We start from the raw sequence: 27,567 nt of genomic DNA, 5'->3' as shown, positions 1-27,567 counted from the left end.
ATCCCATTGTGTGTGTTAACAATAAGCAACCAGGAGTGTATATCGACTTTCTCTATAAATGGAAAATGTCGGTAATTAACTCTGCCTGGCCAAAGTATTAGGAGAATCCTACGAATAGAAAATATAGATGTCCACCTCACATTATCTACCAACATATATCAAGCCTGTGGTCGTGGTGGGGCCACGATAGCTTAGTCGGTTAGAGCGCCGACCACGTAATTTCAAGTGAACGTCCGAGGTGCGTGGTTCGACAACCGTGTCGCCTTGTGTTTCTCGGGAAGCTGAGAAACGGGCCGATCTGTGCTGTTGTGGCTATTTCCTTTGGCAAAACACTTGACCCTTATTGCTCTGAATGACATGCGACGGGCCTCCCATATGTTGTTCATTGAGGTAGTCACCAACTACTACATGGAGACTCCCCCGCAAAATTACCCTGGCTGTTCACGGGGCGATAAACCCAACAAACAAACGAACAAATGGGTTGTAATATCAAAGAAAACTCGACAGTATTCTCAAGTCCGTCATTTTACCAAAGAACAACTGAAAGCTAAAAATCTGGCCACCTACTCACATAACACTATTATATACCTACACATATCTCCGTTTTACTATCATACGCCACATATAAAACGCCCGAGCATACATATATGACATGACATTGAAAATACTATATGAATTGATATTTTCGTTACATTATGATTTGATTTCATCGTTAAATTATTTTCTTTTATCGTTGTTTGGTCCGGTTTTATCTTTGTCTGATTCCATTTCATCCCTTAATGATTTTATTTATTTAAACGTTATTTCATTAAGTTTCACATTATATTGTATTTTTCGATATGATGTGATTAGGTGAATTAGTTTTACTATTCGATATTTAATAGTTTTACAATTACGTCATTGTATTATTCATAAAGCTCATGATTTCTTTACAACATAAATTTTACGGTTGCACAACTTCATTAGTTGATGGATAGGAATCTGACAAGCGTCTTCGTGAATCAGAAGTTAACGAACTCTGGGTCATTGTTCGCCATGTTACTACTGTCGTTTCGTAGTAGTTTTTAGTCCGAAATGGCGGCAGTAGGTCTACCTTGATAGATAAATGGTCTCTGTGAAAAGTTTCAGTGCTTCGGATTCGGAAAGTCGCTCTGACCACAAAATGATATCTTGTTTTAAAAAACATTTCGCTTTGGCAAAATGCGGGGTCCTCCGTTGAGGTTTGAGGTGATAAGGCGCTTGTCTCATTCCCGGTATAGTATTCTTAGTTCGGAGGCAGACCATCCAGAGATCTTAATATCAACGTCACCGACAGGCTTGCATATACCCTCGCAGACAGACATTTCAGGGATCATAATATCAACGTCACTGACAAGCTTGCATATAATGTACTCTCATAGCCAGACCATCCTCTACTCGTACCATCAACGTCGCCAACAAGCTTGTTTACACCTCCGTAGACAGACCATCCAGGGATCGTAACATCAACGTGACTGATAGGCTTGTATATAATGTACTCTCGTATGCGGACAATATTCTAACCGTAACATCAACGTCGCCGACAAGCTTGTTTACACCTTCGTAGACAGACCATCCATGGATCGTAACATCAACGTCACCGATAGGCTTGCATATAATGTACTCTCGTATGCAGACCATCCTCTAATCGTAACATCAACGTCGCCAACAAGCTTTACACATATTCGTAGGCAGACCATCAACGTCGCCGACAAGCTTCCATATCATCTCCTATGCAAACCATCCGAGGGTCGCTTCATCATGCTGTTCTCAATTAGGAGATGATTTATGTATTCAGACTGGAATCGTACGTCAACATTATCAATGAAGAATGATAAAGACATTTATTCGTGGTCGGGGATTTATTGTTTTCCATCAACAATCTCAACAAAGGATCAGGCTTTTATCTCGTATCATCTGGTAATATCGTCTCTCGGGAGAAATTTATCACACCATTGGCTTCGTTGGTCATAAGAATCTTAGATATTTCTATTTAAATTTAGTTTTCGAATCGAATGTAAATTTCAACATTGTAACAAATCTGTATATAATAACAAACTGTTAGATTTAACCGATTTGCCTTGTTTACATGGCTTTTGTTTTATATCGTAACAAATGGCCTTAGTATTAGCAGATCAACATCAAGAACACAAACACAAAAATTGTCAGCTTCGTTTCACGTTAATAATACGTTTTACGTTTCATTTCCTTCGAAGGATTTAATTTCAATGTGCATTTAGGTTCAAAATTATCATTTTCATTTATATAAGAAAAAAAAAAGAAAAACGTATTTTATTTTTTTTAACTCTGGGAAATGTATCCATTGAATTTATTTCGATTTTGAAAGTAAATCCCCACTGTTTATTTAATCTAACTTCATTGTACATTTAGTAATATATGCTCCACAGGTAAGGCGTAAGCATTGTACCTGTTGTCCCCATTACGGATCTTATCTTTTCTCTTCTTTCTTACCATCTTTCTTTTCTTCCTAACGTCTCCCTTGACGCTGCCTGGTTCACCTTTGAGGCAGCGTACATAAGTTAAGCGTTCACCCTGTGAGGAAGGCTTCTGGGTTCTGTCCTCGGAGCCCCACTCGATTTGCACTCTTCTCCTTCTAGAATATATTTTCCGGTCACTCGATTTGTTGCTCTTCTGCTTCTGGAAGATCTTCTACCACTTCAGAGCCCCACTCGATTTGCACTCTTCTCAGAAGAGAAGCCTTCTAAGAAGATCGTATTCTGTTATATGTAAATCGAGTAAATCGGGAGAATATAACCCAGAATAAACAAGTTTTTAAGTTTTCTCAAACACTATGACACAAACACATGCATGTATGTGCCATATATACTTCTCTAGTGAAACTCATCACTCGCACACTTAAAACAAGGTCGCCGCCATCTTGGAAGATAAATCTTCCAGCTTCGAGACAGAAAACGTAGAAGATCTTCCAGCAGCAGAAGAGCTACAAATCGAGTGACCGGAAAATATATTCTAGAAGGAGAAGAGTGCAAATCGAGTGGGGCTCAGTCTCGAAGCTGGAAGATTTATCTTCCAAGATGGCGGCGACATTTAAGTGACACATACATGCACGTGTTTGTGTCTTAGTGTTTGAGAAAACTTAAAAACTTGTTTGTTTTTGGTAATATTCTACCGGTTTACTCGATTTTCATATAACGGAATGCGATCTTCTTAGAAAGCTTCTCTTCTGAGAAGAGTGCAAATCGAGTGGGGCTCGGGCCGAGACATACCAGAATAAAATGGTAACTGCTACTCGTGCGAAGCGTCAGCTTTTAGGAGAGTGACGACTGGTTCGCCCCCTTGTCAGTATGATATGACCGTGTGGTGTATCCTGCTGGGTGTCGTACAGTTGGTTCGTCCTTCATCAGTGTTGCTAGTGGTCAAAGTGTAGAATTGGAGTGTAAATCAACTTGTTTTCAATATGGACGAATACACTGATATTAAATTAGTGTACACGGATCACTGATGTGAGGCCTGGGGCGATTGATACGCCGATAAACATACTATCCGGGACAGGAAAATGCATGGCAATTATACCATGTATCCCGGCTCCCCAACTAATTTATTTCGGATAACGGTAACACGGAAGCATTGTCATCACACTTCATCAAAATGTATCCTCTTTGATGAGCGGTAAAAGTTAAACAAGTATATTTAAATTGAATGAAATTAGTTTTTGCTCGGTATTTATAAAGGCATTGATACATATTTGAGATAGAACCGAGAAAACGGTTTAATTGGGTCTAAAGTTAATTCATTTCAAAAGCTTAGTCACTGCATAAATGTATATTGTTATATATTAATGTTAATTAATGTTAAATTAAATTTATGTTTAAATTGATCTATATCCTTGGTCGAAGTGTTTAACTTTGGATATTAAATTCTAATTAACATGCTAATTGAAATCAAATTAAATAATATATCATTTTTCAAAATAAGTTTGACCCAGACACTTTGATCAATTAAGTGTAATTAGTCTATATTTAATCAATATTTATGTACATTCCATTTAATCAAAACTCATATAACATCACGTTTAATATAATTTCCCTACATGAATTTTTAAAATAAAAAAAATGTAATTAAAAATATACAGATACTGAATTTTATTATTTTATTCCATGTATCATGTGTCAAAACAGGTGTTCCTACATCAGATATCAACTTAATTGGCATGTATATTAAGATAAGCTTATATCAATGAATTAATTTATATTCCGGTTTACGCGTCAAGCTAACAGTATACTAACATTAACCATCAAGAGCGTAGCGGTCAACCTTGCCACCCTACATGTCAATTTACAAATGTATGAGCTTTTCCTCACCCGAGTCGGCCATGGCAGGGCTCGGAACCTATCAATCGTACCAGAACATAAGTTAAAACATTCATCATATGAAGCAGTTTCCACAAACACCCGCTATAGCGGCTACCAATTAGACTGAGCAATTTATTTGGTGTTCATATCGAACATAAAGGCCACTCTCCGTCGGAATACTTCTTTTTGATTAGACGATCGGGGCCTTGACAAGAAATGCATACGTTGCTGACAAGGGCAGGTTGGGGTTAAGCGTGCTAGAAAAAGCAGGAAATGAGATCACAAGTTATTGGGATTTGATTAAAATTGGGTACATGTAAAATGTTGCCTTCCGTCAACCTTTCACTGAACGCTCGATTTATCTAGATATAATACTTTAAAGCAACATACTCCCAATCAACCTAAAATTCTAGTTTCACACATGTATTAATGGCAATCCAAGATGCTCATTCACGCTCTCCTAACATTATAATGATCAATGACCTGGATACTTGACCGGGGGAGTCCTTGAGACATCAGTGTATACAAATAACTCGTCGCATTTATATTTATTGCGTGGTTTGTCACGGAGCCGAGAACGAGGCTATAACAACGCGCGCTGCATATAAACTTCACACATGGCGTTGTTTACATATCGAGCATACGTGAACTTTGCCTAAAAATGCTTTCATTTAAACATATTAGCATATTTGCGTAATAACTGAACAAAATAAACAGTTTAAATTTACATACTTAATTTTAAAATGTAGCAATATGCGTACAACAAAACATCGATAAAATTTTAGATCGGTGAAGTTGACAATGTTCAAAAGCTAACCAGCAATCCAATAGACGTCCGGCAAAATCGGAATTCGAGTCAATTCCCTTTTCTTTTATCGCGAAGTTCCAACGAATCATTTCCTTTCCTAATGAAATACTCGGGTTTAGCCGATTCCTCTCACGTTTGCGTCTTTTTTGGCAGAGTCTGTCTGCGTTTTCCCAGGTCAACGCTTTCAGCGTTCCGCCATTGTCTTGTAGAGAAGTTCCTCCTCTATCAGGAGAACCTCTGAAGGATCCTTCCTACAGAGTAAAAAACAAAAGAGAAGAGATTTAGTGTCAAGTTAAAATCAATAGATTTATCATAGTTATGTAAATGAGTGTATGGGTAAGTCCGGGTCAGAGTTCAGCACGTGCCGCATTATTGGCACGTGCGATAGGTAGTCTTAGGACAGTGATGACACGTACAGGTGTCTGTGTTTGCCTAGCCATTGTACTATACGGACGTGTTTTTTCTATTCCCTTATCACTTGGGTTCACATTGACATGTCTGAGAAGGAAAGTTTAGAGGAAATCATTGATTCTCATCCTGCTCCTCCAGCAAAGGAACCAGCCAGCAATGACGCTTTCCAGGCATTAGGCTTATTCACTACTTACCTGGATGAAAGACTAAAAAGTCTCCGTGAAGATATACGAGATGAGCAGGTCCTATCTGCTAATTCTTTCAAACGGTTGAAAAAGGAAAGAGAGGTAAAGTTCAAGCTTAATGGTAACCAGAAGCAATTTGAGTTTAACACAGAAGTGCTTGACGAACTTGAACTAGCAGAGAAAGCTGTTCAGAAAAGTGACGCAAACTCTACTTTGTTAAGCCTGTCGAAAATCAAGACTCTTATTCATAAAAGAAACAAGCTCATTCGTATTGCTGACAAATCTTCATGTGGTTGGGATACCGTGAAGGAGTATGAAAGTGACGAGCTCGCAAGTGATTCCGAAGATGAAAAGAAAATCCGTCAGGCGGAATTTCGGGCACAACGCAAAAAACGAGTCCAAAAGAAATCTACTCCAGCAGCCGCGACTGGTGGACCCCCCGGGAAACTGTATGGCTCTCAAAGTATTGGCGGTAATCATTCTGGTGCTTTTCGTGGCTCCCCTCAGTTTCACCAGCATTCCAGGTTTCATCGCGGAGGGACCTGGCCTCAGTTCGGAGGTAGGGGGCGTGGCAGCCCCGCCCCCACAGACTTGTGCCATGCCTGTGGAGGAGTTGGACATTGGAGAGCAAATTGCCCAAAGATCACGGATTCAGCCGGAAAATGAAGACAATTCAGTTAAGTACCATCCTCGAGATTTGTTTGATTGTCAGCTTAATGACGAGAATTATGAAATTTCAGAAAACCAGATTTCACGTGATTCAAAGCCAATCTCCAGTGTTAAAGGTCGTTTGAAAAATTCGTTAGACTATTGGAAAAACTGTGTAGAAGCAAACGATTATATTTTGAGCGTTTTATCTGATGGTTATTTAATACCTTTTGTATCCACTCCATACAAGAAATGTAATAATAACAATAAATCAGCTATGAACCATTCAGAATTTGTAACGGAGGCTATCTTAGAATTGTTACAAGCAGGGAGTGTAGTTGAAAAGTTTGAAATTCCACATGTTGTAAACCCGTTGTCCGTGTCGGTTAATGCCAGCGGCAAAAAACGTCTGATTTTAGATCTGCGTGAAGTAAACTTTCATGTTTGGAAAGAGAAAATGAAATTTGAAGACTGGAAAACAGCTATGGATTACATCGTACCGAACGGGTACATGTTTAAGTTTGATTTGAAATCGGGTTATCACCACGTGGACGTTCATTCTTCTCATCAAAAATATTTAGGTTTTTCATGGGTCATTGACGGGAGAATTAGGTATTTTTGTTTTACTGTTCTTCCTTTCGGTCTTTCTTCAGCCCCGTACATTTTTACAAAAGTGCTCCGACCCCTCATTAAATTCTGGAGGAAAAATGGAATTTGTATTGTTGTGTATCTTGATGACGGATGGGGTATACGTTTAGATTTTGACACCTGTAAAGGTCATTCAGATTTCGTCAGACAGAGTCTTGTATTTGCTGGTTTTGTAGCTAATGATGGAAAGTCTATTTGGCAACCCACGCAAAGATTAGAATGGTTAGGGATTAATTGCGATCTGGTTATAAACGCTACATCAATTCCTATAAGGAGGCTAGATAGTCTTACTCAAGTTCTTAGGAAGATCTCTACCCCCGGGTGTGTGGTGACAGCACGTCAAGTAGCTAGTGTCACGGGCAAAATCATATCCATGTCCCCTGTCTTGGGTAATATAACTCGATTGATGTCTAGGTATTTATACAGGTTGGTCGAGAAAAGGTCGTCTTGGGATTCCGCTTTCGTGATAGACAAAGATAACGAATGTTGGAGTGAAATGAAGTTCTGGCTTTCTAATGTTAACTCTCTCAATTTGAAGTATATAAGCAATCGTATCCAAAAAAGTAAATGTGTCGTATACTCTGATGCGAGTAGTCATTCTTGTGGAGCTTATGTAGTGGAAGTTGACAATGCAGTATTTCATCAAACTTGGTCGTATGAAGAGTCTCTCAAAAGCTCAACATGGAGGGAGCTCTATGCTATTCAGTTAGCTATGTCAGAATTTCGAGATATATTGAGAGGTCAAATAATCACATGGTATACTGATAATCAAAATTGTGTCAGAATTATTGAGAGCGGAAGTTCGGTGTTAGAGCTTCAAGTTTTAGCCTTGAAAGTTTTCCAGTTAGGTATCTCTCTTAATTTGTCGCTTAAAGTTGAATGGATCCCTCGGTCTGACAATGAGAAAGCTGATTACATCAGTAAGATCATAGACTATGATGATTGGGGTATATCAAAAGATTTTTTCGAGTTTTTGAATGATATGTGGGGCCCACATACTGTGGACCGATTTGCTAATCATTTCAATTCTAAAACATTGAGATACAACTCAAGGTTCTGGTACGCTGATTCTGAAGCAGTTGATGCGTTTTCCCAAGATTGGTCGAATGACAATAATTGGCTTGTTCCTCCTGTATATTTAGCTCCTAGGGTGATAAAATACATGATAGATTCACGATCTTCTGGTACGTTAGTGCTTCCCAAGTGGATTTCGGCCCCCTTTTGGCCCTTACTTTTCGGTGATCACCTAGAAACCCAAACCTGTATAAGCGACATTCTTGTTTTCACTGAAAGTGACCGCATTTTCGTACCGGGATCACACAAATCGCTGTTTAATTCAGTTGATTTTAAGGGGCACGTGCTTGTAGTACGTTTTGATTATCAACAATAAGTTGTAGCCAGGTGATTGGTTAGTGGTGATTGTGAGTGCGTGATCAGCTAGAAGGACTGTGATTGGCTGACACGACACACCCACTTACTATCAATCGTATGTAGTTGTAGTTTTGTTCACTCATGTGGAACCGACAAGGCCACTTGCATTGACTCGAGATGTATATATTGTTGTGCGGCCACTTGGACATTGACATGAAGCATGTATTGTTACAATTGATGCCACTTGGCTTTTGACTGAAAATTACTTTGAGGCCACTTGGCTGTTGAAATGAATAATTAGCTTTTTTGTTTGATTATGTCATGAAAATATCATGAGGCCACTTGGCATTTGATATGAATATACGAGGAGGCCACTTGGCTTTTGATAATAGTGTACATGTACACTTTTTAGATAATTGATGTTTAGAGTATATTTATTGGATTTACTCAGCTTGTGGACACATGAAGGTTAATTTGTTGTTGTTGTTTTTTTTATAATTTTTTAGTGGTGATCATAATGAAATAAATGTTGTTGATTAGAGTTTGTTTACACGTTACAGATATTTTCTCGAATGGTATTTGGAAGGAGCGTTCCTTAATAAAAGACGGTAGTCTACGTAGTCTGGCTTCTGACCTACACGACTTCGTGCTAAAATCAAGGGCAGATTCTACCAGTAAAGTTTACCAAAGGCGATTTAAAAAGTGGGTTGAATGGTGCAGCCTTTACCCAGAGATCACCCCTATTCCAGCCAAGGAATTCCATGTTGCGTTGTATTTAAAACAGATCGCAGAGTCTTCAAAAAGTTCTACTGCGATTGATCAAGTATTTTATGCTATTGGTTGGGCCCACGATTTGGCAGGATTGCATAACCCTTGTAAATCAGCGTTCGTCAATCACGTGAGAGAAGCTGCCCGCAGGCAATTAAAGACATCCGTTATTAAAAAAGAACCGCTTACTCCAGAACATTTGAAAAGCTTAGTCTCGAATTTTGCGAGTCATAGAGCTAATTTGAGTGATTTAAGGCTTGTAACATTGTGCCTGTTAGGATATTCTGCATTTTTACGTTTTTCGGAAATTTGTAATATTAGAAGATCAGACTTAATGTTTTTCGAGTCGCACATGAATATAAACATACCAAAGAGTAAAACGGACATTTACAGAGAGGGTAACACAGTTTCAATAGCTAAGCTAGATTCACAATGTTGTCCTGTTTCTATGACACTTAGGTATTTGCAGCTTGCTGAAATTCCTCACGATTCTTCCGAATTTATATTCAGATCTTTGTCATTTTGTCCAAAATCGAACTCCTATAAATTAAGAGGTACTTCACCGTTATCATACACTAGGGCCAGGGAGGTGTTACTTGAAAAACTGTCAAGCATAGGACTTGACCCTTCAAAATTTTGTCTACATAGTTTGAGGTCTGGCGGTGCGTCGGCTGCGGCTAATTGTGGGGTATCTGACAGATTATTCAAAGCGCATGGTCGATGGAGGTCAGAAACTGCCAAAGATGGCTATGTGAAAGACAAGCTTGAGTCAAAATTATTTGTATCAAAGAATTTGGGTTTGTAACTTGATGTTAGTTAATGTACATTTTAAGGGATTACATGGTAATAAACATGTTAACAGTGTATCCCGTTCTTTGTTGTCTGTACGTCCTCATATAGCTAGGCGGACTAACTCCCAGTAATGAGTTTGAGTTTATATGATAAATAATTTATGTTCGTTTGAGAGAAACGAATTAGAATATAAATAGATTTATCATAGTTATGTAAATGAGTGTATGGGTAAGTCCGGGTCAGAGTTCAGCACGTGCCGCATTATTGGCACGTGCGATAGGTAGTCTTAGGACAGTGATGACACGTACAGGTGTCTGTGTTTGCCTAGCCATTGTACTATACGGACTTCCCACCCACCCACCCCTTTTTGAATCGTCTGTGTGTCTACTTTTGTTTTCGTTCTGTGATTGTAGAACCTTTATTGGACGGACACAACATGGATGTTTGTAACATTCCGAAGTCGGATTGAAGCGAAGACACAATGGGAAAGTGATGGACTCTGTGCTTGTGATTTATTGTTATATCTAAAGTGAATAAAGTACGTCCTCATATAGCTAGGCGGACTAACTCCCAGTAATGAGTTTGAGTTTATATGATAAATAATTTATGTTCGTTTGAGAGAAACGAATTAGAATATAAGTAGTATTAGTATCTACATATATACATATAAGTGATTTGGGTAGACTTAGATATTTACATTGATCACGGCTTGCATCAATATTCAATCTAGCTATCAATATCTAATCTTACTATGATCTGTATGGACACCTGTTCATAATAAATGTAACAAGCTATAATAATTGCATGTTGACGATAAGGCTATTTATATAACTTAAAGTTTTCGTCATAATTGCTATGAGAAGATATAAATGTAGCACAACAGAGCAAAATGGATATCAAACGTAACAGACGTAAACATGCACATTAGTAACCCTGATGAGAATGAATGAAAATTATGCCGATAGCCATATATATACAAATGTTATATGGTGATGAATAAAATGAGATAATGTCCCTGAGTTTAACATGAATAGCTGAATTATTTAAGAGGATATTCCGTTCAGAATGAAGGGCAAAGCACAGGCGCCTGGAAACGAATTCGAGCTGAATAGTGCTTCGGTTCCTGGGGTATAGCACCGTGGAATCCAGAATCAGCTGCGATTTGTCCTCCTCTGAAAGTTGGTGAAACGACTGTCCTCCTGGGATCAGGCTTACTGCCTTATCAAGTGCCTCAAAAATTGGGTTCCTCCTCTTTTCTTGCATTGGGCATTGCAACAGGAAATGGATTGGTGTTTCAGGTGCCGATTTACAGAGTAGACAGATGGTGTCGACCTCATTTTGGTTACATGCTCGCTTGTTTGACTGAAGCTGATACGACCCTGTGAGAAGTCGTAGCTTAGTTGGAAGACGAGTCACATCCCAAGCATTTGGTGTGACCGAGAAGATCGACACGTGGGGGACACCAGGTTTGTAGCTTCCATTGTTCAAGTATCTCAAGGAATTTGGTGATGCTACATCTGCCATGATCACCGTCATCCAATAATTGGTGACTGCTGACTTTACCATTGATTTCCATTTTGCTTTAGGAATATCTCCTTCTAGGAGATGGTGAGCAGAAGGAAGCTCATAGATGGCAAGCAGCCAAACCAGCTTGCATGACCATTCTGTCGAGTACAAATGTACCTAGATGCAATGTCGTACTCCAAAGAGCCTGACTGCCTCATGATACCTGCCGAAGAGAGAGAGAATTCTCTCGTGAATCTCTGCTTCCGCTGGGGGAATCCTGTAAGCGTGTACACAGCAGCAGTGGAGGTGCTGGATGGAAGAGAGAGTACTTGCTTGATAATTTCCCTTTGAAATATCTCGAGTGGTAGCAGTTGGCTGGAGGAAGTTTGTAGGACTTCCAATCCATATAGGATTACAGGGAGGACAAATGTTCTCATTAGATGGCAGGCTGTGTGGGGATCAAGGCCATTCCTGCCATGAAGCCCAGGTCCCATCAACGCATAGGCTGCTTGTCTTCCTTTTCTGATGTTCTCAGGGATAGCTATCTGGTTTTGGTTTCTTAAAGCTCTGATAATGCCCATATGTGATGTTTGCTTGACAATCGGCATTGCTGCGCCATTTATTTCGAAGTTGTGGTGTGGGACAAGTTCTTTTTTTTTCGGAGCTGGCAAACTGCATCACTACGCTTTTTGTTGGTTGAAGTACGTAGTGCTCCCTATTGCTGTAGTCAACTGCCATGTTGATGAGTATTGTCAGTTCCTCTTCTGATTCTGCGATGAGGGCCACATGGGCGCAGGTATTCTGAGATGTCCTACCTTGGTTCCTAGTCCCGAGTTGTTTAACCTTTCAAGGAGATCATTTATGAAGATCTTATAGAGTTCCGTACTGAGTACTCCCCCTTGCCTTACACCTTGGAGGACCTTGAACGGGTCAGAGGTAACACCCTCCCATTTTATGCATGAGGTGGCTTCTTGATGCAAATCTTTTAGCAAGAGCCACAAAGCGCCTTTCACTCATGAATTGAACAGTTTCCTGTTCAGGCTGTTGTGAGGAACGACATCGAAGGCAGACTTGGCATCAAGAAAGGCAATGAATAAATTTTGTTTCCTGGACTTGGCCGCGAGCAGAGCTTCTTGCACCAGAAGAGCACAGTGTAGAGGAGACGCATTTGCAGTGAAGCCTCTTTGTAGTCTACTTTGGATGGGGTCCGTTATTTCCTCTAGATGTTTTCGGAGCAAAACTTCAAGGATCTTATACAGAACAGGCATTATTGTAATCCCTCTGTAGTTTCCAGAGTTCTTCTTGTCGCCTTTTCTCTTGTAGATTGGTGAGAGAATATCCTGCTTCATACAGAGGGGATCTTTCTATTGGTAGCAATTGCATTGAGGAGCTGTGCCGTTATTTTGTATGCGCCTTCACCTCCGTAGAGAAAATGTTCGACTTGTAGGTTGGCTCCATCCTGTGCTTTGCCTGTGTTTAGTTCCTTGACTGCAGCTTTTACTTCATCCACAGAGAAGGACAGTTGAGACTCACTTAAAGATGATTGGTGGCATATGTCATTGATGTTTTCTACATCAAAGTCAGTCTGAGCCGCAACCTCATCGCTAAAGAATTGGTTTTGTAAAGGAGCTGCTAGTTGCATGAAGTGATGTTTCGAGCCTTCACAGATGTCATTTCCTGTAAATGTGGAGCTTCCTACATGTAATTCGCCAAGATAGCTATTAGAGGACTTACGCTGCTTGTTGACAAGAGAGTAAAATAGTTTTGTATCGGATTCCCTTGCCAGCATGATGTTTCCCCGCGATTCATTCCTCTGCCTAGACGCTTCTATCCTGATTTGTCTACGCAGTTCTTTCTTGGCTGCCTTTTTAGCCATCACAGTACGGTTATTCGCTTCGGTTGGTTTCTCTGCTTCTTTCCAGGCATGCAGTGCATTTTTGTTACATTTTTCTGCGTTGGCGATGTCATCGTGTCGCAGCCTACACACTCGTCTTCCTCCTGTCTTGCTGTAAGGTGCCGCAATAGCTACTGCACTCGTAAGAGCTGCGCTAAATTTCTTGACAAGTGTCTCCATACCAAACAGAGATGACATATTTGCCTCGCTCAGAAGGATGTCTAGCGTATCATTTACAAGCGCTTTGTATAAGTCTGTCTAGTTTGGACCAGTTTATATTTTGTGTTTTATCAGGTTTTTTGGGAGACTTCTTGTGCTTCGTAAGAAGAAGTGGGATATGCGCATGAATGGGGTAATGATCAGAGGTGTCAAGTGCCAGGCTGTCGATCCGACTGACAGTAGGAGTGGTGGAATTCAGGTTACCGAAGAGTATATAGTCAACTGAGGATGAATCCTTACCATTTGGATGGATAAAAGTAGGATCAGTTCTATTTGTTGCCAGATTGTTCGAGATTCTGAAGTCTGAGAACAGTTGACCTCTTTTGCTATCAGCTTGACTTGACATATCGCAGTTCCAATCTCCTCCTATTATTATCGAATGTGAGTGCTGATGTATGTTAAGTATCTCGTTGAGCTGGTCAATGCATTCTTCGAATTCGTCGTCACAGCCGGGCTTGCCTCTTGATGGCATGTACACAGAGATAATTAATATTGGTTTCGGAGATGTCTCTATTTGTATGCATTGGATCCGTTCCCTGCCATATACAAGAGGAGAACTAAGGTGATCCAAATCTTTAGACCAGATGACTGCTACTCCTCCATAGCCTCTCGGCTTTTGTATTGGTGGAATAGGGTCTAGATCGTCGACTGCTTTAGCTCAATAGAGCCAGTCACAACTGATGCTTCCTAGCTTGTCTAGCTCAAGTTGAACAGCCAATGTTCCTGAAGCAAGACTATGTCTGCAGTTTTGATGAGTTTCTGGACAACAGGGATGCTGGTGATGATGGTCCATTTTTTTTAAGGACTGTAAAACCCACCGTTGCATTTTGGGACTAATTTTCACCGAAACTTGGTCCGGTAGCCACAGTTATTATTTATGGTAATTCCCCGTATACTTTCATAAATACACATTTTCTTTTAGTTTCTGATTCACGATAGTCTGTTAGGTATGTATCAAGTCCAAAAACTGTAAAAAGCTCAAAATGTAAACATTGATATATGTTTCTTTGGGAGTATGTGTCTTTAACGCCCGGTATAAAATCTATTTTAATACTTTCAACTTGTCCTTGACCCCTCAAAATTTCGTTGAAATCCGGTTTAAATTAGTACAATACATGCATTTAATGGGGAAAGTCATTACTGCCTGATATAACGCTATTGTGATACCTACAGAATTTCATTTATGTTCGGTATGAATCAGTTTAATGCTAGTAACATTTCGTAAATACTTTGTATAATTAACTGCATTGATTGCTTCGGTAGCGTCAGATGTTTTATCGTTTTCAATTAAGAAATCAAATTACACTATTCCTTCTTAATAAAATGACTGCAAAAAGTGAGATAAATGTTTTAGTCTTATAGATATAATATAGTCTTATATATAATTTAAGTGAGATAAATGATTTTGCTTAAGTGATATGAAGAGGAAACAACTAGATTTTATAGAAGATCTATCGGTATTGTTGCAATATTGATATGAATGCTGAGCACCTCCCCGTTATCGCTGTAATTGACATTGATTTTTCTGACACCACTTACGGATGTCCACACCTTGGACCTCTAGAATCACTGACGAGTCCTTGGAGGACGAAACAGTTGTATGATGTCACTATAACGATACTAACGTGTCCTTTGAGGGCAAAAGAGCTGTAGGATGTTCGTAGAATACCTGACGAGCCTTAGGGGAACGAAACAGCTGTATGAAACGAAACAGCTGTATGATGTACCTATATCACTGAGGTGTCTTTGAAGGACGAAACTGCTGTGTGATGACCTTAGAATCGCTAACGAGTAATTGGAGGACGGAAGACCTGTTTGATGTCAATAACATCAGTGAAAATTACTTGAAAGACGAAACAGCCGTATGATGCATTTTTATCTATAAGTAATTTAATATTTACGTTGATATCGTGGGTTAAGCTCTATTGGGTGACTGTGGAGACGTCAGATATCATACCTAGACAAATTTTTCTTCTAGCTGCGGCAAAAGTAATAAGATTTCTTTTTCTTAACGGGTTTATATTTTCTAAATCGCGAAATAGATTCGTGATATCCGCCATTACAAAGAAATTAATTACACCCGTTAATGAGAATCTTTTCAAAAATATTAAACCGTGCAGTTTTATTGTGTTTGATTCTTAAACGGCATTAAAGAAGAGGAAAACAACTCGCAAGCCGGGCCTCATGTAACCGCAAAAACGTTTTGTTGATTTATTGGCATATAATGAGGGGATGAGGAGACAATTCCTAGCTTCACTAATCCATGATAAAGTCATAATGCGTCTCGTTTCTCTTATTTGTCAAGCACAGTCTTCCTCGCCAATTTTTAAGAAAAAAGTCAGCAACAAATGATGATCTGTGACCCAAATAAAGCATTCTAGCATCATAATATGTCAGACCTTTAACACACCAAGTTGATATTCATACACAATATGAATGTCATTTGTACGTAAACCAGGGCACGTATTCGTGAAACTCTACTCGTGTTCAAACAATATTTTGCAAAAACATCTATCTGGATTAATATATATATTTTTTTTTTTTTCAATTTTAAGGAAAGTTGAAAAAAATTCCAGTGAGATAACATCATCAATGTATAGGTTTTTTGTCTTTCAAACTTCTAATTATTCATTTATACAACATATTTCGTTTTTGAGCAATAAGAGTGTTTTGATGAATACGGGCCCAGGAAATTCAATAAAAATTGTAGGTAGGCGCTTAATATTGAGTTTGCCCTTGATTAAATTATCACTTATCAAAATTGGCATATCTCTCATTTATTTTAGTTATGTGATGAATAGAATCTTGTATTCATTTAAATCCAACAGTGCTGATTGGCTATTGACAGACAGGAACTAAATTGCCAGTGACGTCTGTTTTTTATGCATGATTTCATAACTTCTGATATTAAAGCCAACTTATTTGCTGTTAAAATGTCAAAAATCATTTAGGATACATTTTAATTTAAGCAGTTTGATGCATTCCGCATAACGTTGACATTCATGTTCGTCATGTATATATATATATCATACAATATCTGTGACGACACCAAATATAGCATTGCGTCGCCTGAGCACAGATTATGACCGTGAAAGGAGACATGAAACAGGTAACCAACGCACACACTCACCATTAAATAAATCCTCTTTCGCTGTATTTTTGACTTTATGATTGCTATATCATTGCTTCCTGTCCAACGCGACATCTTAAAGAATCTCGCCAAGACTCGATATACCATTACGGAATAGTCCGAGATGTTCCGATGGGTAATTCTTGAGTCCATTAAATCATTACTGCACGTGAAAGCCTGCAAGGTGGGAAGTGCATTGTCGTAAACCGAGAACCTCATAGACTATTTTTAAGATGGAAAATTTGAGGAAAAGTATTCTCCTCGTATATAGGTAAATGTTTACGTATACATGCATACGATCTTTGTTTATAGTTCCCCGGGGTCACTCCCATGTATATAGGTCAATGTATAGCTTTCCCCGGGGTTGTCACACGTATATGGAAGACGCCATTTTCGTTCTCGTAAGTTAGAGACTCATCACCGGAAGAGACTGCTACAATGGCGAGAAAGTTATCCTTCTGAATAATACCCGCACGTGCATCCATGATGACAAGTCCACATCCGTATATATGATATAAATTATAGTGTTAAAATCTAAACATCGATTCCAAGTTCTGTCACAGCAAATAAAACTTGTAATTAGATACCCTGATCCGCATTGTTTGGGAGATTACACGACTGAACTATTTAGACATTTTCCGAAAAGGTACCCTTTTCTTATTTGGTCAATAGTTTTATACATTCAGGGAATGCAAACGGGAGCGAATGCTTTCATTTAGTCGGCGAGTTTCAAGACAGCCCAACTAGACATTGTGCTAAATGGAACACGCTACATTTATCCATTGCTGTACTAGTAACTCCACCATAATTGTATATGTGATTTACTACTTACAAATGACAAAATGTCTACTTCATGTGCAAAAAGCTCGCCGGTCAGTACTCGCGTGGGATTTGCCATGGGACTTGGTTATTTCTCTGTTCCATTATCGTCATTGTAAAACAAATCGGTACGAACAACATAGACCATTTTTGTCGCAATTAATCAGCGGTGTGACATTCGTTATAAAATATATTTTACCATAATAGACCAGCCTCTCATCATTGATGTTTAAAGTAGAATCTGACTAAGTGTTCAGGGATTTGTTGTCAGTGTCTATCAGGAAGTAATATCGACATTTTTTTTTATTTTGCTCTCTTTTCTACCAACATAATAACAAAACCATAAATCTCACTTCAAATTCGATAACATAATATTAACAAAAATAGATTTTGCATTTGGAACTACTTATACATATATATTTGTATTTACATGTACTGTGGGCTTGAGGCCTTTGATACTGAAAATAAATGAAACTTGAAACTTGAAAAATAGATTTGCTAGGAGATCCATGAACAAAAGCATAAGACCAGGTGTTTCGGTAAAGTGAGCGCCTTCTGCTTTATTGACGACATCCGACAAACAAATCTATTACAAATTCGGGTTAAGTCACAATTTCAAATGATAGTAAGGGTGATGACAACCACTGGGAATATCAACAAGCACCAAACACATTTGGCTTCACATCGCACAAGGAAACAATGTAATTTCAACCATTTTTTTTTTTTTTTTTTTTCATTTTTTTTGAATGATTAATTATTGTTATTTTACCTTATCAAATGGCCTCAGACTTGCATAAATTAAAACGGATATATAAGAGACCAGATTGAACCTGTTTCAAAAAAATGAAAACTTAACTTATTTAAATACAATTGCGATATAAGTTATATTGACTTATGTTCGTCATGCTTGTTGGCTTGGATGGAAGCGCTTTTACTGTGGGAGGAAACCGGAGTACCTTAGGAAAACCACCGTAGTCGAGCAGGTGGTCCCATGCCTTTTCACGTCCGATCTGAGAATCGAACCCCGGCCGCCTAGGTGCAATAAAAGCAAGTGTACATGTGTTACCACTATGTCACCCGACCACCATAAAAATGAAGAAAATTGTTTAAAAAATTGGACATTTATTATCATTTTTGTTGTTTTGTAATTCACTGGAGAAATTACGTTTCGATAGGAAATGTTCTCGCTCTGTATCAAATGCCGTACAAAAACGATGACAGTTATGTATTAAAAATATCATAAAGGGTTGCTTAGTTTGAATCTTCATCAGTATTAAATTTGTCTCGGGTAATACTATATTTTATTATGCATGTGTTATTCAAAATCACACTTTGACAAATTCACCATTAACTCACCAAGAAAGAAAACATCAATAAAAACAAAATAACAAAAACAAAAACAAAACAAAAATCATTTGTCCGTCTTTTTAGAATCTTACTTCGACTCAAACCTGATGAATTTTGACACGGGTTGGATCCTCGTGAAAAAAAAGGAACTACTGACAACATAAAATTGCTCTGCAATTATCTCAAAACAGAAATTGCTCAAGAAAGTGCATAAAAATTGTGACATTATACACATTGTTATAGAATATTAATTATAATCAACTCCAAACCAATGCATTAAAATCGTTAAAGCGACTGCATCTGTAAAAATCACTATTGGAACATGTTATCTGCAGTAAAAAATTCAAGATAATATATAAAAATACTATGACTTTACCCTGAATTATGAAAATTGAAAGTCATTGCAACCATGTTTTGTAAATACCTAAACCGGCGCAAAACAACAACATTACAATTCTGTAGGTCCTACAAGAATGAATAGGTTACCGCCCGGAAGCTGAACGTTGCGCAGACTCGTCACTCGCATCCACGTGACCCCACTCGGCTTTCTCCGTGTAGCACTGTTTACAAACATCAATTTAGGTGAACAGGGTTTTAAAATTCGTAAACATTTTTTTATATATATGACATATTTTATGGTATAGACTCGTGCATCGCTTTAGCTTAACCTTAGCTCACTATTTATAAAAGGAAATCACCTTTTGAAACGAGTATAAAAACAACAGAGAAAGTCGCTTTGATGAGTATGAAATCTACAGTTATGTATAGTCGCTTAAGTCAGTATGAAATCTATAGTTAAAGTCGCTTTAATGAGTATGAAATTTGTAGATATAGTCGTTTTAACGAGATTAAATCTATAGTTATAGTCGCTTGAATGAGTATGAATTTTACAGAAATAGTCGCTTTAATGAGTATGAAATCTACAGATAGTGTTGCTTCAAGTGCGTTGATGTCAATGACTGTTATTACGACTTCGACATGAACTTGAAAAAAGGAAATTGAAAGTATCAGATCCAGGACACTAGCTATAATAGAGCTCCACAACATTATCTTAATGCTCAAACCATCTTGGTTTCAGTTTTCCGCCCGGCCTGGTCGGCCATGATCTCTAGAATGCTGATATCTAGGTTTAGCTCTTAAAGGGAAAATAGAATTATTTCTCGCTGGGATTTTTATGTTAGTCAACACAACCAGACAACCTCGTCTTGATTAATGAATCCATCGAAATAAAAGGGAAGGCTTCATTTGTCTTCACGGTTTGTATCCCTCCGGTTCAAGGGACAGAAAAGAGACCATAATTTTAGGGAACATCAGAGAATTCTAATAGAAGGCGTTAGGGTAAAAAAATCCCTCTCGAGTGAAGATTTTTCTGTCCTACCCTCCGTAGGTGCATCTCTGAAATTTATAAAAATAATATTTTAGTTATATCTTTTCCTCTAATATTACCAATTTTCCATATATGAATAATTTTTTAATACTTTTTTTCAAAATACAAGGGAATATTTTCAACGTTTTGAAGATATTACGACGAAAATGAACTGTAAATGGTCACGTTAGAGCAAATACATATTTACCCGAAGTCTGCAGATGTGCTGTGTAAAGCACGTGTATATATAAGGTAAATATGCAGGCGAAAAAAAAATTCCTATTGTTTCCTGAAATAATACCTACTTATTGTTAAAAAATATGTTGGCATTCAGAGAACACCCCCATCCCCTCTCATATGTTAGTGAAACATTTTATCAGTCTCTTACGTAAAGAAAATGGAAGTTTGGTATTAAGCACAGTGATAATTGACTGTCGATACCGTTCATAAAAATCCGAATTCCTCCTTGGTGTTTAAAGCTAATTAGAAATAGAGTAATCGATATCGGCTGGCGTAATTAATACAGTGAAATAGGGTGTCGTTATCTTTTACGGGGTTGTAAATAACATTGTCTAATTCTACGGCATTGTTGAACTTAAAGTTCACACAGAGACATTCCTGGTAATGAATACCGATAAAATAACAAGGTGGAGTTGGAACCAAGACGACGACGACGACGACGACGACGAGGAGGAGGAGGAGGACGACGACGACGACGACGACGACGACATAAATTTAAAATATGACATCAAAGAGATACATGTTTTATTACATTTTTACCAGTAAAATATCAAAAATTATTCATTCTATAAAGTGATATTTTTCACTAGTGAAAAATATCACTTTTGCTCATTTGACCAATCAAATTAATGATTAGAAAATACAAAAATAATTGACCAATCAGAAAGCCCGACATATATGTCAGCACCTGGACAGGGGGAACTACTTTTTTTGTTTACAAATTATCGCTGTAGGCCTAGTTAGCATACAGGGTAGGTTTTTCGTTGATAAAAAATGTAATAAACAGAATATCTAACAGTGTCTTCAGTAATACCAAATATAATTCACTCGTGCGGCTAATATTTTGATATTTTTCACTCGTGCTGCGCGCTCGTGAAAAATATCAAAATATTAGCCCCACTCGTGAAATATATTTGGTATTACTGAAGACACTGTTAGATATCCTCTATGTACTTAAATAAAGGAGAGACAACGACAGAAAGCGCAGAAACAGATATGCAAGGGAAGTCATTAACAAGAAATCGGGAGACACGATACAAACGGAAAGACACCATTCACAACAAATAGAGGGAGGCCAAACTTATAGCTATATTAGAGTTCCCGTATGACGGTGATATCTCCAACGAACCAAGACATCACATGCTAGTTTCAAATATATATTACATCGTTCTTACAGTGTCTAAAAGTGGCGCATGTGTGAACTGAGCACATGCATTCTTAAATATGTCAGAGTTAACAAAACTAAAAGTATAACGCATATGTTCAAATATTTACATTTCCGGTGTGTGTATTCTCTACTTGTTCTTACTAACGAAAATGACGTTTACACTGCGGTAAACTTAAGTCTGACCCGTAGGAATACATTGTTGACATTGAGTGGGGCCGGCCCACCAGACGGGGTTGGGTTTTTTACATTTTGTGAATTTGTTTTTATAAACTATGATGCAAATCAAACAATATGTAAATTGAAGATGTATTTTTTTATTTCTCGCAGAAATGGAATAAAACGATGATGTTCTTATGGAACTATATTCTGTTTACTTTCTGTAGTTGATAACCTTTCCCGCCAAATCGGAATAAGCTGTTCCATCAGTTGTCGGGCTGTTGCGTCAGTTCGTATAACGTCCAATGAATGACGATTATGAATTTTATTTAAAGTAGCACAATTTTTTTTAAAAAAAGAAAAACTGTCTATATATGAAAATAAGAAATAGGGTTTCGTTTTGTTGTCTAATGTTGTGTAATCTGCAATGTCTACAGATATTTCAATATGACGCGCGTTAGATGCCAGTAAACAACAACAACAAAAGAAGACATACTTCTTAAATGAAATAAATAAATGCATTGACGCCATTTTGTTTATATTACGTGATACAAAATCATAATATTGTTTATTAGGAAGTCCCAGAGTAAATACCTGCTAATCATTCTAGCTTCTTTTTTATCAGAAAGTTATGATTGCCGTAATTTTATCGGCACGGCCTTTTTTATAAAACCTTTGTTCAAGTCCGCGACCAAAGTTGGAAATTGGAAAACTTGTGCCCAATCCCTTTGAAACAAATTGTAAATTACAAATAAAATATGTTTAAATCAAAGTCCGCGACCTATTCTTTGTATTCCCTATGGGTACAACATGATATATCTAAGCCGTGTATCTAATTTGTTCTGAGTATAAACATCTCAATGTTTTTCATCTTCATAGATTTCAGCCAATTTACTGAAAATCCAAAATGACAATTATATCCTTAATGCACTTTGCTAACATTGTATAATTCATTCGGAATGGATCAGATTTTTTCATATCCTAAGGGTAACTTCGAGATTTAAGCACTCGTTATTCATACGCGAGCTGTGTTATTGCCATGCGCACTAAACCACCTGTGTCATCAACGATAAATGTTAGCTTGAGTGATAATGCTAGATTAGTAAAGATAATTTGTCATTAGAGCCCTGCCTGGGGACCATTTCTCGTTGTGCATATCTTCAATGTTACCAGGTGCTCATCTCCGCGATATACAATTTAATTTCCCAGACCGAAAATAAACAGACACCACAGAAATACATGGATTATACTGATCTTTCAACAACTTTGTCGGGCATGAACACATAAAAAAGATATGATTATCGGCTAAGAAATATAAGAAAATGTTTGTCTTGAAGAGGTCCTACATGCGCTAATTTCATAACGCTTATGAATATATATAGGAAATGTAAAGGGAATGCAATCATCGCGTCCATACAAACAGGCACAGCGCCCTGTATTATTCCGCAAATAAATGTCTACTGACAAACAGTAGATTTCAAATCACATCACGGACAGACAGAAAATAAACAGAACCGAAAACAGGACTTAATTCTACATTTCAGCCTTTCGAGGTGAAGGGGTGTGTAGAAATGTCGATAAAGCATTGGTACCTTGTAATTTACACAACGGCCATTTAATACATTTCCAAGTGTAAATAACATGTATTTGGTTTGTGTCTCGATAGTATTATTATCTGTGTTGTATGACTTAACAGAGGAAGTTTGTAAGATATATATTAATGTTGTCTGGTTTGAAAATTTAAACATTGCTACACGCTCATCATTTTTCCGGATTTGACGGGATTTTAGAAAACTATTTAGTACTTCCGGTAAAAACCAATAATATGTCGGCGTTCACAACAACCATGGCTACATTTCTGACAAGAAGAAATAAATCATGTCAGTCATAAGAATGTGCAATTAAATCAGTTTATTTCTAAATGTTCGCTAGCATTTCGACAATAAATAGCTGATTAGTGTTTTATATCAAATAGTTTTCAACTGAAGCAGATGCATTGAGTTTCCTCTTTAATGCATTTCATTTACAACCTTGTAGCATGCAAGGGGGATTTGGATCGTAGAGACCTGCATCAGAAACTGGTGGACCTTTTTTTACAATAAATTATGTATACAATGTATTTCTCACTCTTGTTGGGGATGTTGGAAGCGAACAGGGGTCGACATGATGAAAGAAACAGGAGTATCCGTAGAAAACACATGGGGCGTATATTTGTGTAAGCGATATGCTGCTTTTAGCAGAGATAAATAATTATTTGGAAAAAAATAGATTAACCATTTTTCTAATATATAGAATCCGGTTTCTTTGAGACTGGCGTGTTTATAAGCTGATACAAGGATGGCATTGGCTGTTTTGACATTGAACAAATGAAAACGAATCACACGTTTTACGAAATGGGGAGAGGTAAGCGAAATGTTGTGACCGCTCCTATTTTAGTAAATCAGCCAGAAGAACGCCCTTTTGAATTTTGAAACTTAGTATAAACTTTATTTCGTTTCATACAGACAAGACAAAATACAACAAATATCGCTTCAATACTGAACAGGATATGGAAACAAGCTGTAAAGCTTATGTTAAACCACTTCCCTTCAATTGAAATTTACAATATCGAGATTGACAAGATCAGCAATAAAACAAAATGTGAAATATGATTTGATTAAATTATAAAATCCTTAAGTTTGATTCGTTTACTGTTTATACTTCTGTAGGAGGGGGAGGAGGGGGAGGGGAGGGGAGGAGGGGGAGGGGCACAGGAGGGGGAGGGTGTACAGGGAAGAGGGGACAAATGGGTGGGTGGTGAGCTTGCCTGGTTAATTATTTCTTGATGGTCTTAAACCTAATCAAAGCTTTAATGATAATACATATCTTCAAATTAATGAAGAAAAAAATAAAGAGGATGATAAAATGATTTTTGGAACTTCAGTGTAACCTGTGACTAGATACACAACATGACAAGCATAACTGATAGTAATGTTATGTACCGTGTCACCTGTGACTAGATACACAACATGACAAGCATAACTGATAATAATGTTATGTACCGTGTAACCTGTGACTAGATACACAACATGACAAGCATAACTGATAGTAATGTTATGTACCGTGTAACCTGTGACTAGATACACAACATGACAAGCATAACTGATAGTAATGTTATGTACCGACATTTCATGGCATATTTTCCATGTCACTTCAAATTAATTTAAGTGTATGAAGAATCTGTGATGGATACATTGTAATAAACAAAAATAATCTATCACGAAACCTCTCATCAAGAATGCCTAAGCATATTTTGACCAATAGACTTTGCTGGTTGCAAAATATAAAGATGAAATTGATAAAACGACATGTGCTTTGACATATTGATATACGGCTGTTGAATAGCCATTTGATTTAATCTGTAAAATAATTTATTTCTTAAAGACAACTTCTTTAATCGAACTGCTGATATTTTATTGTATGACAACTCCACAGGGACCTCCATCCCGTTGGTTGGTTGGTTGGTTAGTGGTTTAAAGTCTCCTTCCACGGCGTGGGCTGTGTTCAGGCGACGTGAGGGGGCCGGGGGTCGAGTACCTCCGGTGCCTGTGTCCCCCTCAGGTGAGTCTTGTCCTATCCATCCGGTACGTCCACAGGGCCGGACATCTCCCTGGGACGGACATGGGCGCGGCTAGGTGGTCCTTCTCGGTCCGATGTCGAACTCCATATGTTCCATCCCGTTGTACTCAACTCCATTTATATCTCACCGAAATTATTGTGTATCTGTTCTACATTTAGCTATGGAATGGCCACCATCCATTAACATATCTGGGCATGTTACTTTGTAGATCTTTTATAAGCTGTTGTTAACATGTTGTCTAGTCAGGTATTAGGTAAGGATATTCCCCTCGGTGAAAAATATCTATAAATGAGAAAATATCATCTACAGTGATCAATCGTCTACAGACGAGGCTGTATCCAGGGGCAACGCACCGGAAGTCGGTTAATTGGCCTCGTTTTAAAGGTTCTCTACGTCAGGTCAAGTTTACAATTGAAATTCAAAATTGGGACAATTTAAAAGTGACCTCTTAGTTTAAACAGTATTTTATTTGCCAATTTCCATGTAACGATATGAATTATACAAAAAGAAATCAGAAACAAGTGTCTGACACCTATACACTTGTATATACGAATTGGAAAGTTTAAAATCTTATATTGCATGTGATTTCCAAAATATATCAAATGAAATTTCTGCATTCGAAAATTTAAAAATCAGCCTTTTATTGTTTGCCCAAAACGCAAAACAAAATAAAACAAAAAGCAAACAAGTTAAACAAAAATAAAACAAAATCCCCTATATTCACTGTGCATACCCGTACACCGGAAATTGATACTTTTTCATCCTTCTATTTTTAAACACTGGTAACGACGAAGGCTCTGTTTAAGTTTGGCTTTACTGAAATGACTCAACACAGACGAGAGGATACTACATCCGGTCACAGAAATTTGTAAATATAGAAACAAGAGGTCCCGGTGGAGTTATTCCAGAGGAAGCACAAGGCAAAGAGCGACACAAAAGGTAAACTTTAGAGTCCTTTCAGTTAGAGAAGCTTAGAAATTCTTCTGTGGATTGTGGATTGTACGTCATCCAATAATGACATAACAGGAAATTATTTTCAAATACACCAACTTTCTAGCCAACGCTACTAAAACACTAATACAATACACATGCCTGTTTTGTATGGTGGTCGATAAGAGCCAATTTCGCTTTTTTACGCAAAAAAAAGGAGCAAAAATTAATACTAGATTTACGTTTTTTTCGCATTTTCAAACAAAAAAGCGGAAATGGCACTGATCAGCCACCATAGTTAAACATCTAAGAAACAGAGAGCATGGTTTTGATAATATCAGAAAAACGCTTGCTCCCTATGAGTTCAGATAACAAACGACGGCAATGTTTCAAAACCAGTATGGATGTCAGCACGTATAAACAATGGTTAAGGTCACGAAATATTGTTTCTAGTATGAATAATATAACACAAATATGGCCTATAGGAAGAATGTTTTCAGAAAAAAATAGTTAACCTCAGAGTTTGAAGTAAAAAATGCAGATTTCCGAAAATAGCCTGAAACTCCACAGTTCAACTTGTTGTCTCGAAAATATTTTCTTACTTTGCTCAGATGTCTTTGTACCTAACTGGGGCACTTTTCATTAATTGAAATGTCTCCTTATATGTCGTATTTGCGCAGTATCATTCACAGCCGCCATTTGCATTTTAAGGTCAAAAGAGAATCAATGTTTATGCTTTTATAAAGTCAAACCCGGTCAAACGAATGTCCGTACTACCTGCTATAGACACTTGCCAGCACGAGGGCGTGGTTATCTTGTCCAACACACGTGATCCACATGAGCTAAATGTACTATCCTGATACTTGCATTTTTACGCATATTTTGCCAAAATTAACAAGCAGCTTACAGATTACATGTTAACATCAAGACTAATGGACAGCCATGGTGTATACTAACAATTGATCTAGTTATATCTGTTCCATTGCACCAAAGCCGTGATTTATACGCCTGTACTTGCTATTTAAATGAACCAGCGTGCAAGTTGTCACTAGATTTCACCATTCGGAAACTCCTCGGAGAATTTACCAATACCCGATGAGTTCAGGATGTAGATTACATTTGAGACAAAAAACCGAGTGTGTTTAGTTTAGATCGATTACAATTAGCTGCTGATCGCACCGATACAATGT

The 27,567-nt window shown here is 37.8% G+C and overlaps 1 protein-coding gene across 4 annotated transcripts; it reads left to right on the top strand.

Moving 5' to 3' along the window:
- The first annotated feature begins 5,879 nt into the window (after nucleotides 1-5,879).
- On the top strand, nucleotides 5,880-10,556 carry LOC117333361 (integrase/recombinase xerD homolog). 4 transcript variants are annotated; one of them, XM_033892626.1, is made up of 3 exons: nucleotides 5,880-6,433; nucleotides 8,984-9,125; nucleotides 10,397-10,556. In XM_033892626.1, the coding sequence occupies exons 1-3, from the start codon at nucleotides 6,070-6,072 to the stop codon at nucleotides 10,431-10,433; spliced, it is 543 nt and encodes a 180-aa protein (XP_033748517.1). In that variant the 5' UTR covers nucleotides 5,880-6,069; the 3' UTR covers nucleotides 10,434-10,556. The 4 variants fall into 4 exon arrangements, 3 of the variants coding, with proteins under 3 accessions (XP_033748517.1, XP_033748518.1, XP_033748516.1); XM_033892627.1 differs by lacking the exon at nucleotides 8,984-9,125 and having other exon boundaries at nucleotides 5,880-6,432; XM_033892625.1 differs by having other exon boundaries at nucleotides 8,984-10,556.
- The last annotated feature ends 17,011 nt before the right edge of the window (nucleotides 10,557-27,567 follow it).

This window comes from Pecten maximus, chromosome 8 (genome assembly GCF_902652985.1).
Source record: "Pecten maximus chromosome 8, xPecMax1.1, whole genome shotgun sequence".
In the NCBI taxonomy this organism is placed as follows: Eukaryota; Metazoa; Mollusca; class Bivalvia; order Pectinida; family Pectinidae; genus Pecten; species Pecten maximus.
This window is presented reverse-complemented; position numbering and strand designations above follow the sequence as displayed.